Source organism: Mugil cephalus, chromosome 17, assembly GCF_022458985.1.
Source record: "Mugil cephalus isolate CIBA_MC_2020 chromosome 17, CIBA_Mcephalus_1.1, whole genome shotgun sequence".
Classification (NCBI taxonomy): Eukaryota; Metazoa; Chordata; class Actinopteri; order Mugiliformes; family Mugilidae; genus Mugil; species Mugil cephalus.
Window position 1 is genome coordinate 2,928,110 of NC_061786.1, and position 16,354 is coordinate 2,944,463.

The following is a 16,354-nucleotide window of genomic DNA, read 5'->3' on the forward strand; positions in this document are numbered from 1 at the left end:
ACTTCTTGACCACATGCGCCTTTGAGCTACATGTCTTGTGTAAATCTAACAGGACAAATAGAGATCAGTAACGATGATGGGGGCAAAATCCAAAGCACACATAATTGGCATCTCCGTTTGAGGGTTTGTCCTTCTGGACAGCATGCGGGCTAAACCAGTAGTTGATTAGACAGGAGCAAGTGAGAGGCACCGGTGCTCACACATACTCAGTCCTCATTGAACCGTGCCCAAACAGGCATGTGGTGTTTGGCTGCTCCAAGTCAGAGCACAGTCACTCTCACTCTATTTCCTCTTCATTATTTCCACTAGTCTCATAGAAAAAAGCAACTTCTTTACTGCCTTCTTCTGCTGTCTGGAATTTTGCACATATTCTCCTCTTTTTTTTGACCACCTTCATTCTTCTGTCTTGCTCTTTATCTATGCAGCATTTCCTCATTTTCCACAGTCTTGCGCCTGCTGCTTACCATCTGTCTTTGTCATTCACTCCATCTCAGCGTTGCCTGACTTGCTCTGTGATATATGAGCCCTAAGAGACTTTTGTACTTCTAACTACTACTGCCTCATATATTGTGCTATTTAAGTGTGGACCATAGTGACGAAATAAAACAACAGACACGTGATGAAATTATGAAATTAGAATTATACACATTTAATCAATGATGTAAAATATAAGAAACAGCATCACAGAATTTGCTTTATTGCTCAGTAATGTGTTTGGATGTGTTAAGTTATTTTTTTATTGATGTGAATGTACTCATCAGTACAGGTAGTTTGTGAATATCACACCAAAAATATACAGTGTGCAGTTGCTGCTTTACTTCTGGTTTGAATGATTTCTTCACTGATGGTGCAATACCACCCCTAGTGGATATTTTGATAATGTCAATGCAGGCGGGTGGCTTTACTAAAAACTCTAAAAAGACTGTAAATAAAAAGTTTTAAAAACATTCTAAATGCACATAATTTATATCAACTTGATACATTCAAGATTCATCTGTTACTTAAAATGAACAGCAGTCAGTTAAATTTTTATCATATACAGTAATTGCTTATTTCTTTGTTTCAGTTCACTTGAAGCCTTCAGTAATAATTTCACCATGCTGTTATATGTTTTGCAATTGTTATGATTGTCTCAACAACACTTCAGACAATCGTAGAATGTTGAGTAAAAAAAAACTGTGCTCAGTATAAACACATGGCTCTTGATTCCTCTACTGTCATTAAATGTTTTCCTTTCAACTTGAATATAAATTTAGAGATATCACTGGCCCTTCAAATATGTGGATAATATATATCTCTGATTGAATGCCTTAGAATGAAGGTTTTTAAAAGATTGTGTTAAACTATAGACTTCTGTTGTTCTTTTCAGTAAATATATTATGCAAAGGAAATTACATCATAAGCCTTTAATTGATGGGCTTTGACTCAGCTAGTTTAAATGTAAAAGTCTACCTGGTAAATAACCCCCAGTGTGTCTGGGATAATCAGTTGCAAAATACGTTGGCAAATGTGTTGGTTAACAGGGTAAGCAACATGCTGAGAGGTCAAAGAGCAAGCAGCAGGCTGTAGTTTTCCTCTGCCCATTAACCTTCAGACACATAATTGAGCAAGTAAGTGCTGAGCCTATATCCTTCCCTAGACTTTAATCTCAGGGGCTTTTTCAAGCAGGTAGATTGACAAGAGTCCCTTGTTTACAGTTTGGGGAATGGACTAACAGCATGTGGATGTTGCATGCTGTTAAACAAACAAACCTGACTCAACAGAAATGAGTCGATATTTTAGTGCTAGTTAAAAAGAAAGCGTAGCAAAGAGGACAAACCATTACTAAATAAATCATCATATCAAAATTCCGATCCTGATCTAGAGATAGATAATTCTATAACTGTGTCCACTATAATATTCACCTTGTTTTGTAGATTACTGAGTTACTGGAGTTTTTTTGGTCTCCTCTTCCTCCTCCACCTGTGTGTCAGGGTTGTTTCCCTCTGCACTGCCTGTCTCCTCTTCCTGCTTCTCCCCACACCACTTCTGTTTGAAGTAGTTGTTGAGTCGCTCCAGGATGTCGATAGTGTGGTTGATGAGCAGGGCCAGCCAGGCCAGGCCAAAGAAGATCCATGAAGCCATAAGGACGCTGTACCAGTCTGGGTATGCCCTGTCTGGATTGTTGTCTGAAAAGCACAAAAGAATATTACTGTTGGCTTTACAACATATCATCTCCTACTCACTAGGGTCGCTGTGAGGATAAGTGGTGAGAGGCGGGGTACAGCCTGGACAGGTCGCCAGTCTATCACAGGCTAATACAGACACAAACAACCATTCGCACAAGGGTCAATTTAGAAAGGGAACCCCGGAGGAAGGGACCTGTACGTCACCTGTTCTACAACATAAAACTCAAATTATAGTCATGATGCAAACAAGAAAATACTGTCCTAGCAAAGATTACAATGAGTGGAGCTTTACCTGCAACAAAATCTCCAAAGCCAATGGTGCTGAGGGTGATGAAGCAGTAGTAGATGGCCTGGGAGTAGGTCCAGCCCTCATGTTGTTGGAATACAATCATGGGCACCACAAAGAAGAGAATTGCTCCACAGAGGTAAGACACCAGATGGACAAAAAAACGTGTACACTTCTGCAGTGAGATAGAAAAGAGGGAAAAGCAGTGTTTGTCAGGTTGCGAAGAATGGCATTCCCAATTGTTAGGAAAATTGATTCTAAATATACTTCTGTGCTTAGGGATTTTCTCACCCTTCGACCAGTCTTCCCCTCAAGGAAGTCAGAGATGTTCCTCTCTATCACCAGCATGTACTTTCCCACTCTATTGAGGACCACCAAGTTGAGTGGTATACCAAATAATGCGAAGAACACACAGAAGATCTGTCCTCCTGTACTACGGGGACTCATGTTTCCATAACCTGCAAAACAGTAAACTGTTAATATGTGTGGTAGAAGAAGAACTGCACTCTGGAAAACAACGTTATCACTTAAAGTGTTCAACCCTCAAATTCTACCAAACACAGTATTTATTCACCTACAACCGGAATTGAGTTACCTTACACTCTGGAGTTCTGTTGAAGAATAAATGAGATTAATGATGTCACGCAAAGTCACAAAAAGCAGCAGCAGGCCTTAACATGGAAATCGAAAATCCTCAGCAATCAGTTCCTTTTGTAGTTTTGTGCCTCGTTTTACTCCTGAAAAGTTTTTGTCTTACAGATATTCAGGTAATCTGGTCTAGGTGTGTGCTACATGTCCAAATAACATCTACATGAATGCCAGGTCCAAAAGTTTCCTAGCAGAAGGTGGTCAATGTTATTTCCTTCTCCTGTCAGTGGTTTTAATGCAATGTCTGATCAGTGTATATGATCAGTAACAGTAGTTGAACTTTGGTTTTATTTTATCAATTGATCATTATTTTAAAAAATGCAGTATAATCTCATTTAACAGGTGAACCAAGGGATCCTTTACTCTCATGGAAATACAATTTTGTAGTATCACTTTTGAGATAATTTACAAAACAAAGCATTTCACTGAAAATGAAATCCGGTTGCTGATTTGACCAAGCAGCAGTCTTATTTCTGTATTACTACTGGGATATTACAGTAGTAATTTCTAATCAGGGACAACGTGTACACGGAGCTTGCTATCAATGCTACAACATATTGATCTTACTGGCTAGAGTGATCATGGGAAACGATTTAACATCTCTTGCGTTTTCTCTCTGGTTCCTAACCTATAGTTGTGACAACAGTTGCTGCAAACACAGCAGAGCTGGTGAATTTCCAGAAGCCGTCTGTGGTGTAGTTGCTTTTCAAACTTAGGCCCACCTTTGATGCATCTTGAACTACCTAGAAAAAATAAAAAATAAAAAAAAAATCATTATTTTGAAAATCAACTTTTTCTGTAAATTTCCACACATTTTTGAAATAAGAGATTAGCTTCAATGGACTTGAATTAGACAATATGACTCAGTGATGCAACTCCTGTGTGTATTGATTGACATTTTTAGAGTTGTTTCCACACCTTCAGGCTAGTCGGGTAAATAAATGACAGTTGTTGTGACGCAGACAAATGCTTCTCAGCACTGCGTTCAGAGTTCAGCACCAGTGACCCCACTTAATTGAGTTAAAAAATTGAAATGGGAATTTAAGTGTTAATGAAGGCAGGTTATGTAAAATCTGCGCTGCCCCCTCCCTTCTTGTTTATATGCCACACTTCCACTCCCTCGTCCCCGTGAACACGCATGTTGTTGAGCAATTATTAAGTTATACACCATGGCTGAGCCACAGGTAAAGTACTTCACCTTTCTATTGTGAAGAAGTTTAATTTATGAACAAGCGTTATTTCAGTATACTTATTGACTAGGAGTGTTATCTGTCACATGCAGATGAGGAGTTGAACAGGCGTATGGCTTGAGGCAGAAAAGATTTCCTGTAGCGTTCTTTAAGACAACAGAGTTGTCTGGATGTGAACATAAACATCTTATGCAGAGTAACCAATAGGAACACCCAAAACAGCAACACTCCGTACTCTGTGATTGGTGGAAAACCTCCATCACAGGATGATTTCTATAAAGCCTTTAAACACAGCCAGGAGGAGGCACGGAAGTCAAGTGTTCTCTCATAATACTTGAATTACAACAAGCAGACAGGCTAATTAAGAACTTGGGCAAAATGACACAAAAAAAAATGACATACCCTGCCTTTAATGTGTACTCAGGAGACAACCTCAGTATGTCTACTGCTGCGTGCAAAGCATTTGTTTTACCACAATGCAAATCAAAGCAGTTTCTCTCAAATTTACCGTCCAGAACATTGAGCTATTTATGGGTTGATTATTATTTTAACCATATAAACAAAGTGCAAGATAATGTGAACCATTCTAGAATTAATTTCAAGGTTTAAATAAAGTTTAGTAGTTTCCGTGAAGAACATTGCACAACTTTGTTTCCATATGAGTCAAGTCAGGCCCTGACACATAGGCAAAGTAGAACATGCAGAGCTGAAAAGAATGGATGAGATGATATTTGCATGAAAGCTCTTGACAAGTAAACAAGATTTCAGGTAGTGATCAGAGTTATTTAAACTTTCTTTCATTTTGGCGTCATCAATTATTGTCCCAGGTCCTAATATCGTTACTATAGAGTGATTGTGTTACCGTTGTTTAAAGGTGCAGAAAAGTGTGCGTGAAAAAACAGAAGCACTAATTAGTCCATCTATGCTTGAAATATTCCACTATATAAAAGTGCAGTGGTAGTTAGATATAAACACAACTATACATCTCGCCTCACAATGTAAATAGTAATCATAAAAGGCTGACACCTGTAATAAGTGTGTTAAATGCTTTTGATGTCCTGTGTTTGTCGGCCTCACCTGAGCCACAACCTCCAGGTCTTCTTGGTTCAGACAGGTGTACGTTGTAAGCAGTTTTTTTTTGTTCATCAGTAACAAACTGATGTCCTTCTTTCCGAGATCTCCTTCCAACTCCCAAAAAATCACGCCACCAATCAGCACATATGCCACGTACAAAACACCAAGCATTAGGATGGAGGGCACCCGTGCCAGGTTTAATATTTCTTTTATTCCCATCTTGATTTTCTGTTCTGTGACCCAGACAAGCCCAATGTCTCTACCTCTGCAGCCAGGAAATTGGAAAAGTGAAGGTTTGCCTGCTTGGCTTCTTATCCTAGCATCACAGGCAAATTAACCTCCTCCTGCACTACTGTTTCAATCACTCCATTATTGTCATGCAAATCTAAAGGAGCAAAATCAAACAAGGGAGAAACAGCAGCACAGCTTGGGCTGCAGATGATGACCAACATTGTGTTGGTGTTTACCAAGAGATTCATCTTATTAGTTCAAGATACAGATAATGACAAAGAAAACAAGAAAGAAAAAAAATACTTTTAAAACAGGTAAAGCAGGTTTTGTTATGTAAAAATAAAATACAATCAAACAATAGTAAATCATTTCCAAACGTTTGTACATTTATTCTAAAAATGTCACTTGAACACTGGAAACCAATGTGATGCATATCAGAGAAAAAACTTATGACTATGTGCATTGAGAATCACATCTCAGGAAATTCATTTGAAAGAGTCCACACCTGTGTTCATCAAAACATAAGATGTCCCTCCAAAACAGATGAGACAAAAGATCAGATCAAAAGAAAAACATTAGAAAATGCTTCACAAGAGACCTGAATTTAGAAAATCTGTGGGGGACCTGAAGAGTGCCCGACACAGAAGATGCCCGCACAGTCTGACAGAGTATTTTTTCCTCGGAATTGTGTCATATTGTGCAATTGCGTAGGTTGTAAATTTCTAAATGAATCATCCTGATATGACTCACCTTTGTTTTCTTACATCATGAAAACCTGATGGTTTAAAGACTTTCTGTAGCTGATGTATGAAAGACATAGTCTACGTAGTTCCATTCCAGGTTTGGACAGTTTTTGAGCAAACTAAAAAAAAAAGGTGACAGATGATAGCTGTCCTCCCTTTTTTCCAGTTCACATCATTGACTTGATTAATGTGTTTGTTTAAGATAGCCCTCTGTGCTCAATTCACTGAGGTTTACCGTCAGTGCATGAGCAAATTACAGACACGCAAACAAACACACTCATAAAATATACAGTGTGACATTATGCAAATGAAATGAAAACTTAGAAGTGACACCTCTGCTTAACATCTAATTAGAAATGTGGGAATTAAAGGTAGATACAAGTACTAATCGTAAATCAGTTAATCTTTTTTTTGTAACTGCGTGACTCCTAGCTGATTAAACATATCTTCTGATTCAGACTGTACTCTTTGGCTTAATTGAGGTAGAAATGCTAAACAACAGCTGTAATGTTTCCAGTCAAATCATCACACAGTGAGTACATGAACACACATCATACAAAAATAGTTTTGCTAATAGTCAAATAGCTGCTACCTGGTAATACAGCCTGTACAGAAAACAAACGCTCTACACATATGGCAGCAAGTCAATAATGGTGATGGTCATATCTACAGTCCACTGTCAGACCTTTGACGCGTCTTCTAGTTTAGTGGATGTCACGTCCTCTTCATCCTCTTGTTTCTTAAAGCTTGAATGAGTCAGTAAAACCACTTTCTCCATTATTCTGGCTCCCACGTTGAGGATAAGAGCAAGCCAGGCAAGGGCAAAGATGATCCAAATGCCTGCAAGGCAGCGGTACAGAGAGATGTACTCCTTCCCTGGGTCAGTCCCTACAGGGATCAACACTACCTTGTTAGTATATATCTAGTTGAGTTAGTCCTCATACACTTTACTGGATATGTGAAAGAACATATTTTCGTTGGGTGGAGGCTAGCACTGTGGTCTTTTTAACACATAAGTGGCTGCTTGCACTCTCTACTCACCCACCACATAATCCCCAAAACCGATGGTGCTGAGAGTGATGAAGGCGAAATAGAAGCCCTCTCCAAATGTCCAGTCTTCCACGTAACTGAACAGCAGAGGAGGGACAACCAGAAACAGAAGGCTGCCAATGATGAAGAATAAACTCACAGCCAAAGCCTCAACTGCTTGCTAGGAAAGAACAGCAGACTACATTTAGGTTATGTATCACATGGGAAGGCAGTGCAGTGTTTCTGTTAGCATGGCCTACAAACGTGATCACTACGTTATAGAAAGATTGTCTTCCTCTGTCTTATATGAGGAAACATGAGGGATGTTTCCATCCTGTGAACAGTGGACATAAGTGGTTACCTTGTGCGAAACGACTGACATTATCCCCCTCTCTAGTCGACCCACGTGTATGCTGAGACACTTCCCCAGCTGTTTGAGGAAAGCCACATTCAGTGGAATCCCACACAGTGCGTAAAACACACAAAACACTTGGCCAGACACAGTGCTTGGGGAGAGGTTTCCATAGCCTGTGAACCAGTGAGGAGTAGTTATTAACAGCACAGGACATTCCAAACTGGGACAGTGAAATGTTTTTTTTTTTTTTTTTTAGAAATTCTCACCTATAGTTGTGACTACTGTGCCTGCAAAGAAGAAGGAGCTGCTAAAATCCCAGTTACTCGGGTTTGTTGAGTTGCCTGAGGGATTTACTCCTTTTTCCCAGGCATCTAAAATAACCTGCAGACACACAGTCAGATACTGAAATGACATCAACTTTGCAGTTAACATTTAAAAGAGGAAGTGAACACATCCTGTCACTAAAGGCACCCAGTAATTAGTTTGGTAAATATTTTGGATCATTGATTTCTAAGGTCAGCTTACTAAAGGATCATTCTCATAAAATTGATTTTTTTTTTCTTTTTTTGGTTTCTCTGTTTGATCAGCCCTAGTTATCAACATATTTACACAATGACCATATTTATATTCATAGACATTAATAGAAATCTGCTACATTGATAAAGACTGCTCTGATAATAAAATACGCTGCGTATATCTCTATAATGTATGAATTAAGTTCAGTTTGACAGATTGAAGATATATCTTAAACATGAATTTCTTTAAAAACGGACAAGTAAAAAATAAATAGTTGTAAAACCTGAACAAACTTCTCCAGTGCTGGTCCATCCAGACATGTATAATTAGACAAGAAATGCAACTTCTCCAGTTGAAAGTGGTTTCTGCTGTTGCTCTCAGCATCTCGCTCCAGTATCTGGAAGACGATGGCTCCCACCAGCAGGTATGTGAAATAGGCCAGAGCCAAAAATGCTGTCCAGTTCACTTTCACCGGGACCAACTGAATCGTAGCCATCAACCTCCCCCAACTCCAGAGAGGACACTGGCGCTCAAAATCAGAAAATCACTTATTCACAAGTCAAATGCAAAGATGTCATGTGTAGTTCTCTAAAGAAAATATCCGTTACTGTAGACTTTGGCATTCTTTTCCAAAAAAATAGACGAGGAAATTGAGAAAAAAGTGTTTCGAGTAGAAACAGACAACTTTAAATGAAGGCAACATGAAGCAAGGCTGAGGTTTGGTAAAGGTCTACGTCACTCTGACCTGATAGGTGACGGTATCACTCTGATTGGTCAGAGCACCATCAGTGTTGATTTATGGGTTACTTGGGTAACGATCAAACTCCTCACCTCCATTAGCGTGGCATCTGGTCGCACACACTCTTTCAGCTGTTTCCACTAATAAGGAAGCAGCACCAGCATCTTGTCAGCAGAACAAACGTTAATGTTTTACCTGACGGCAGTTGGTTGTTCGTGCACTCACAGTCGTGGCGTGCTGATGCCAGAGTGGGCCTGCATCCCACAGATACTTTTATTCTTCTAATTAGAAACATGTTTAAAATGTAATTTAGGCGACACAACAATTGAGTGGATCCTTAAATTGGTAGAAGATAATAACTGCACAAAATGATGCATTTTATTTAAAGAAGTATGGACACTTTAAGTCTCATCACTATTAATCCTTGATTTTCTAACCCATAGATGTCTGCTAGAGCAGTTATCAAATTTCAAATTTCCACCTCATTCATTAGCCAGGTCTGTTAATGGTCAGAAGGAGAAGGAGATAGCAGTTTGGAGAGGTGTGGAGAGCACTGCTTGGTTGTGAGCCATAAACCAAAGAGCCTCTACTGGAGTTCAATTACTTTGCTGTCCATAAAGCTAGAAGGTGAAACTGTCTGGCAGGATGTAGGGAAAACACTGACAAAGGAGCAGATGCCAACAACTACAGCAGTAGTCCGTGCAGGACAACTTCCCCCTTCTCTCTGAATGAAGTTATTCTGTTTGTGTTACCAGTGTAGTCTGTAAACAGCAAGAGCACCGTAGGTAAAACACCACACCACATATTATAGTATTGCAAAAATTTTTGAATAAAAAGCTGATATTCATACAGTACATTGAGCAATAACAAAAAATATTTCACCACTGGGGGGCAGCAAAATCAGATTGTGAAGAGAACACAGATCAGGAGAAGGTCAAGGTTGCACTATCTCTTATTTACTTATCTACCAGTTCAGGAGTAACATTATCATTTATTTTGAATCACATGAATAAATCCAGGTCTATTATTGCTCTGTTTTCTATATGAACTCCTAGGAGCCGTATCTATGGTGGGATAAATAATGGACAGTAAAGCTGTCAACCAGTTTTAAAAATGAAATAGTTTTCTAATGTGCTACGAGAATCAGTTACTACAAGCCTTTCTTACAGTTATATCATTTTCACATGGATATTTTAAGAAAACAATTTAGAGATTTATAGCTATTTAATAAAAGGGCTATAGTTTTTATCACAGAAGTCAATTCGAAACATATGTGGAATGAAAAATAAAATACTGACTTGTTGGGAACACACATGGCCATGTACTCTTGATTAGGCTCATAAGAAGTGACTGAATGAAATAACAGATATCAGTATTTGGTCAAAGAAAGATCCTTCTCCAAGGCAACTCAGCCTGGATGCAAAGTGTGCAGCTGCTTGTCATCTGTCAAACAAATCAATGCAAAGCCATGCAAACACATTGACAGGTTGTCTCTGCCTGGTACATACACAATGATGGTGAATGGACAGGTAGACTGGTATTGATGGATGCAGTGGCCGAGCATAAGCAAGGATGTAAAAATGAACAGGCACATTTCAGGCATGTCATAGGCCACTCAAAGTACTGCACTGACCAGTCTACTTTATGTACCTTAGTGTCACTGATACTGCCTACAATGAACAATGCAATAACATGTTGCCAAAAACAAGGCATTACTTAGTGCAAAGACATGTATGTGACAGTAACTTAGTTTAAGAAAATGTAACCAAAATCCTCTCTAGGGTGTTTCCGTGCCTTTGACTAAGAACACTGGGACAGGCCCCACCTCTTTGTGTTCCTAAAGGCAGTGTGCTCAGACCAACACATCAACAACCTGATGATCCATCAGTAAAACACAATGAGTGATTTTGCTCACATAATCTTACATACAATACGTGCAAAGGCAGCTGAGGGAGAACTTAAAATCATTGCTCGAGTACAGCTTTTAGAATGTATTTAAGAGTGGAACATATTTGACTAATAATGGACAGTATTTTCCATACTGACATCATAATGACTGACAATTGTGAACTGCAAAGGAAGTCAGTTTCTCTGGGTAATTTTCCAGGTGAATACCTCTAGAAAAGAAGCATTTTCAAGAGAGGAAATGTAAAGTGAAAGCTCTACAAAAAGGATTTAACATTTATTATTGTAACCAAACCAAATGTGACTATGTACAAAAATGTAAATAACATTGCATTACTTAAAAAGAGTTTAAGTCACATTGTAACAGCTGACTGCAGCATAGAGAATGTGCAGACCAGTCTGTAATTTCTTCAATAACTACACAACAGTAATCTGTATAATAACATCTCACAACTTCTTTCCTCTTGATTTAATAGTATATGCAACTTAAATAAAAAAAATAAGCTTTACAGACAGTATTATATACATTTTAGAGCAACACAAGGGAGTATTAAAAGCTATATTACAGAGAGTAATATAAAAAAACATTTTCTCTTCATGTGCAAATTCATTACATTCAACCACGTGCTGGAACCGACAGCTTTCCGACTCCTTCCTCTGATATCTTGAGACAACATTTGTTCAGATCAAATGGCCGGGGGAACTGCTGCGATTTACACTGATGCTGTTTATATCACAGGCCCCATCTCCAGGAGGTCACTAAGTGTGTGTATGCATGAGAGAATGACACAGGATGTGTGGAGTGCTTTGGACAGAACGATATAACTCATCTATTGCACATGTACTGGATCATTCTTTCACCTGGCACATGTGGAGTCTGATAAGTGGCCAAATGACAGCAAACTTCATATCACTGCTAAGGTGGGCCTGAAAATTGAAGAAATGTTTAATGTTAATTAATGATGTAACAAGAGAAAGCACTTATCATATCAGGATATCAGGAACTAAAACACTTTACTTTCTGGAACAGCCCTATTGACTGTTATCCATCATTTATGCAGTTTCCTACACTTCCCAGCATGCACTGGTAAGGGATGGTGGGAAGGATCGCACCATACTGGGGTTACCAAACAACCAAGGATGGGGGCTTTCCTGTCAAAATAGAGTTGCTAGACACCTTTGTAGTGTCTAAAGCGTCCTACCACCAGGTGGCAATGTTACCTGTCCGGCTGAGGAGATTCTGCCTAGCCCTGATAAAAGCCAGGATGTCAGCGTCAGCCTGCTGATCTCCAGTCAGCGGAATAGACGAGGAGGAGACTGTGGTGGGGGCCAGGGCCCTGAAATGTACACACAGTAACTGTCACATGATCTTAGCATCAGCTATACACACAGAGACACAGATGATAACTTTGTATTGCTAAAACATACTGTAAAGAAGATGAAAAGATTGTTTTTGTTTGTTGAAATGTTTCTACTGTTCATGACTTTAACCACGTAACAGCTCCTCATATTATAGAGTCTGTCTTAAACAACAGTGTCTCTGTACTGCAAGTGAATTAAAGGTGAACAAAGGCCTATATGGAGCACGCTGAGTGTTTTACTGTGGTTGTAAAAAGGTAAATCCAAGTGAGACCCAGAGTGTTTGATTTGTGAACAGAGTTTGTAGACATTACTTCACAAAAACATAAAGATTTATGGGCACATTCATAAGTGTAGAGAAAACACAGCGCAGCTATAAAATCTACACATCCAGACTGTGTGTATAGATTTAATAGCTTCTGCCAAGCTATGGGTTACAGTATGCCACTGTTCTGTGGAAATATATGGAAACACACATGGTTCCTAAATTCAAAGAACTTCTGTTTGAAGTTCTTGGTGCCATGTGCTGAGGTAAATAATCAAACATCACCGGGGCCTGAACTCAGCGTGTGAGAGAAATGACGAACTTCTCAACAGCTCTGTCAATCGCAGGGTTTTAAATGTTGGATTTAGGATGAGGAGGTTTTCACAATCTTGTTCCTTCAAGGTCACCACTGATAGCTGAAATGTATTTGCATACAAATCTCACTGAACAAAGTGTCTGGATGCTTGTTGGAACTCTGAGAGTTTCCAGATGTGTCACGTACCTCCACTCAGAGGATGGAGTGGAGCCAGTCACCTTCTCATCCAGGGACGTGTCATACCAGGCTGGCACAGCTGGAAATGGAGGTATGCTTTTGTGGCCGGTGCTTCTAAAATGCACACACGTACTGATTACCATTTAATGGTGACAAGGACATATGGTGGCATGTAATATAAGCACCTAACAGGAAACATATAAGAGATGAATTGAAGCTGGGCTGACCTGAGATCCTGAACAGGAGAGATGGGAGGCTCTGGATTTGGGAGAGGGCCTGATGGAGAGTCTCTCACTGTACTGCTCAGATCTGGAGCACTATATGAGTGAAGAGACTTTTTATGATTACTCTGACTGCATCATGGCAGATCTGTTTCATTGCATGTAGGTGGATTACTGCATGAGGTCCTGAGAAAATGCAGTATTTATTCATATCATCACATGCATGTCCAAATCTGAACCACAAGAGGGAGCTATGATACAATGTTCATCATTTTATGCACAAGATTTCTGAGGGGTCATAGAGTTGAACTTAATATTTTGAATGTTTTAATTCAACACAGAATTCAGTTTGATACAAAACCGCAGTTTAACATGATCTACTGGTCCCGGCATTAACAAAAAATAATATGAATGAGTCTGAGTAGTACACAGTATGTGGCCAAGATCTACACATAATCTGTACAAACACTGAACTGATTATTTCTGAGGATGTGGTACAACGTCATCACTTTTTTCTTGACAGATACGGGTTGTCAGCTACCACTTCTACAATTGCTAAGTGTTACAGAGTGAGCCACTGCCTTCAATAACATCACCACAGTTCAAACAAACAAACACGACGACATTAAATTTCAACATACACTGATATTTGTTCCATGGAAACAAGTAGCAAGGAGCTACAGGTGGTGGGCCTGTAACCAAGAACTACTCAAGCACAGATGGTGAAAGGGTAAAAATAACATTAATGAATTGAGCAGCAATGAGTCTGTGAGAGGACTGTGTTCTCCCTGTTACTTGTCTAGCTTCTGTATGAAATCAACGAGGCCGTAAAGGCTCACGATGTATGTCTAATGACATGGCCACTACATGTAAAAGTAATCAGCCACACTTTTAGTTGGTGTACCTCTAAATCTGCTGCAGGGTTGGGAGGCAAGACAAAAAGCAGTCAGGCTGTCTTTACATCACTCCAAGAAAATGTCTCACCGATATCCTGGAGTGCCAGGTGAAGATGGCTTCAAGGTTCCGTTTGGTGACCCTGTGTGATGTCTGGCTGTGGCCGCTGACTCAGGCTCCTAGTAACATTTATTGAGAAATGATTCCACGCTGCTCAACAGAAACAGCATTCGGTGCTGTTGACATTTAAACACAACGTGGCCATATTTATCTTATATGTAGGAGCAACTGAGGAACCCAGGCTTTCTGGGTCCTCTATCAGCATCATGTCTTAGTCAAACTGTAAGTGATTGCATGTGTGCTGTACAACAACAGAACAATAAATGGATGAACAAAGCATTGGTTACATACTGGCGAGGAAAACAATCTGCTTCCTGCTTTAAGGACCAAAACTGCAGATGTAAGGCAGTCTGTTAGACTTCCTCCTCTGAACATTTGACACTGAATGACACATTCCCAAAACCTTGCTCGGATGTGAGATATTAGCCTCATAAGATCAAAACCGAGAGCAGAAACCAGCAGTGTCTGCTCCTCAGATGTTGCTGCTTAACATATTCTTTTGGTTTCCGAAATGTGCACAACAGCCATCAAGTCATTTGGATTGTGTGTAAGACTTCTCTGTAAGTGAGTGTTATACGTGAACTGGGACTATTTTAAGCTTTTGCAACATTTTATTTCATCACACTGTCAAATGTTCTTTTTTACAGCATGAGCAAAGTATTTAAGCACCAACATAAAAATATTAATTCTAAGTTTTTATCTCCCACTGTGTTTCTGTGAAAGCTCCTGGACATTTAGTCCTTGCTAAGACTAACTGCTGAGATGTATCAATGCTGTTGCCATGTTGTCTTTAAGCTGCTCTCCAGGCTCTACTGTGACCCACATGGAAAAATATGTTTCTGTGTGTTTGCCTCATATGTGTCTTCTCACCAGGGCCCATTCAGCATGATGCTGAACAGAGGCTGCCAGGGTCCCGCTGGTGCCACCAAAGAATCCAAAGTCAAAGACACATGCATTTCAACTTACAACACATGCACTCACGCACACACGCACACCAAGTCCGTAGAGGCCAGTACTACTCAAAAGACAACATCCATAAATATAGAGACAATAATAATGAGGCAAGACTAATGTCAGAAACGTATACTACCCATTCCATCTTGTTTATAGAAGCTTCCTGTGGTCTAGTCACACAGAGAGAGAAAGGTAAAGTCAGTCACCTGCAAACTGGAGGCCTCTTGGCTCCACCACTTAAGGAAGTCCTTCTGGAGCTTGACCTTTGCTTTTTCCAACAACAGCTGCAGATGTTCAATCTCTGTCCTCAGTGCTTTTAGTCGGCCAATGGTGCTCTTGTAACTGACAGGAGATATTAGCAGCACCAAATTCATCTTTGGTCCGTGTTAGACAGCATCTGCTGTGTCCAATCAATCCAAGCAGGAGCTTGGAAAAAAACTATGAAAACATTTGGTATGGTAATTCATAAAAGTGCACTGTAACTTACAACATTTTTTCCTGCTCAATGTTTTTGAGCAAGTTTTCTTCCACTGGGTCAAACTCTTCTTCAACATCTGTGTCATTCCCCATGACACCTACAGTACAATTGGACAGGCAAGAGGAAAGGTCGTTTAAAGATAGCAACACGGACATAGCTTGCAAATTCACAGTCAGAAATTAAGTTGTATATCTGTTGTTGTATGCTCAGAAACTAGTAAGTGCCTGTACATGTCAGTATATTTCCTTCAAAGAAGAGTTTAAACTTTTGGAAGTGGATAATAGAAGCCAGGCTGTGGGAAGGGCTCTCTGATGCGGGACTCAAAATAACAACAAAAGCCTTTGGCGCCTGATTGGAGGGAGATGTTTGTGTGCTTTACAACCAGATTTCCTCATCAAAGGATTTATGGCACTGATCAAAACAGTCAGAAAAGAGTAAATTAAGGGGTCTAAGGGTTGTGCCGCCCAGTCTATGGTCACTGAGCTTTCAGTCACTGAGGCCGACTGAAAAAGCTTTGAAGTGGCCACTGATGCACATACAGTACAGTACAAGAACTCCCACCATGTGTTCAGTGTTTACCACCTCATTCTGAGAGGAGTTCAGAATCAAAAAGACACTTGAGGAGTCAGCTGCCTGAATTTGAATTTTCAGTTCAACAAACAGGCAACATGTGGAGATATAAGTGA

General features: G+C 39.7%; 3 protein-coding genes across 3 annotated transcripts in view; all 3 read right to left on the reverse strand.

Annotated features, from left to right (window-relative positions):
* Positions 1-620: 620 nt before the first annotated feature.
* Positions 621-5,615, reverse strand: kcnk17 (potassium channel, subfamily K, member 17). Its single transcript, XM_047611476.1, has 5 exons — positions 5,370-5,615; positions 3,731-3,845; positions 2,746-2,912; positions 2,461-2,629; positions 621-2,168 (listed from the first exon to the last, which is right to left on the reverse strand). Exons 1-5 carry the CDS (start codon positions 5,583-5,585, stop codon positions 1,918-1,920), a joined length of 918 nt encoding a protein of 305 aa, XP_047467432.1. The 5' UTR covers positions 5,586-5,615; the 3' UTR covers positions 621-1,917.
* A 311-nt stretch (positions 5,616-5,926) lies between these two features.
* Positions 5,927-8,764, reverse strand: LOC125023908 (potassium channel subfamily K member 16-like). Its single transcript, XM_047611475.1, has 5 exons — positions 8,524-8,764; positions 7,991-8,105; positions 7,731-7,897; positions 7,382-7,550; positions 5,927-7,228 (listed from the first exon to the last, which is right to left on the reverse strand). Exons 1-5 carry the CDS (start codon positions 8,734-8,736, stop codon positions 7,020-7,022), a joined length of 873 nt encoding a protein of 290 aa, XP_047467431.1. The 5' UTR covers positions 8,737-8,764; the 3' UTR covers positions 5,927-7,019.
* Positions 8,765-11,148: 2,384 nt separating this feature from the next.
* kif6 (kinesin family member 6) overlaps positions 11,149-16,354 on the reverse strand; it is a 49,158-nt gene continuing 43,952 nt past the window's right edge. The window contains exons 17-23 of the mRNA XM_047611349.1: positions 15,678-15,765; positions 15,397-15,532; positions 14,207-14,295; positions 13,229-13,318; positions 13,011-13,115; positions 12,106-12,221; positions 11,149-11,811 (exon numbers count right to left, since the gene is read on the reverse strand). Of these exons, the coding sequence (XP_047467305.1) occupies positions 11,801-11,811; positions 12,106-12,221; positions 13,011-13,115; positions 13,229-13,318; positions 14,207-14,295; positions 15,397-15,532; positions 15,678-15,765 (635 nt within the window). The 3' untranslated portion in view covers positions 11,149-11,800. The remainder of the gene's footprint in view (positions 11,812-12,105; positions 12,222-13,010; positions 13,116-13,228; positions 13,319-14,206; positions 14,296-15,396; positions 15,533-15,677; positions 15,766-16,354) is intronic.

Excerpts from the sequence above, each read along its gene's own strand:
- kcnk17 (XM_047611476.1), bottom strand. The coding sequence starts at position 5,585 with ATGGGAATAAAAGAAATATTAAACCTGGCACGGGTGCCCTCCATCCTA. Across the intron at positions 2,630-2,745 it reads AGGGGAAGACTGGTCGAAGG|AAGTGTACACGTTTTTTTGT; the intron begins GTGAGAAAATCC and ends ATCTCACTGCAG. Across the intron at positions 2,169-2,460 it reads CTTTGGAGATTTTGTTGCAG|ACAACAATCCAGACAGGGCA; the intron begins GTAAAGCTCCAC and ends TGTGCTTTTCAG.
- LOC125023908 (XM_047611475.1), bottom strand. The coding sequence starts at position 8,736 with ATGGCTACGATTCAGTTGGTCCCGGTGAAAGTGAACTGGACAGCATTT. Across the intron at positions 7,898-7,990 it reads CACAGTAGTCACAACTATAG|GCTATGGAAACCTCTCCCCA; the intron begins GTGAGAATTTCT and ends ACTGGTTCACAG. Across the intron at positions 7,229-7,381 it reads TTTTGGGGATTATGTGGTGG|GGACTGACCCAGGGAAGGAG; the intron begins GTGAGTAGAGAG and ends TGATCCCTGTAG.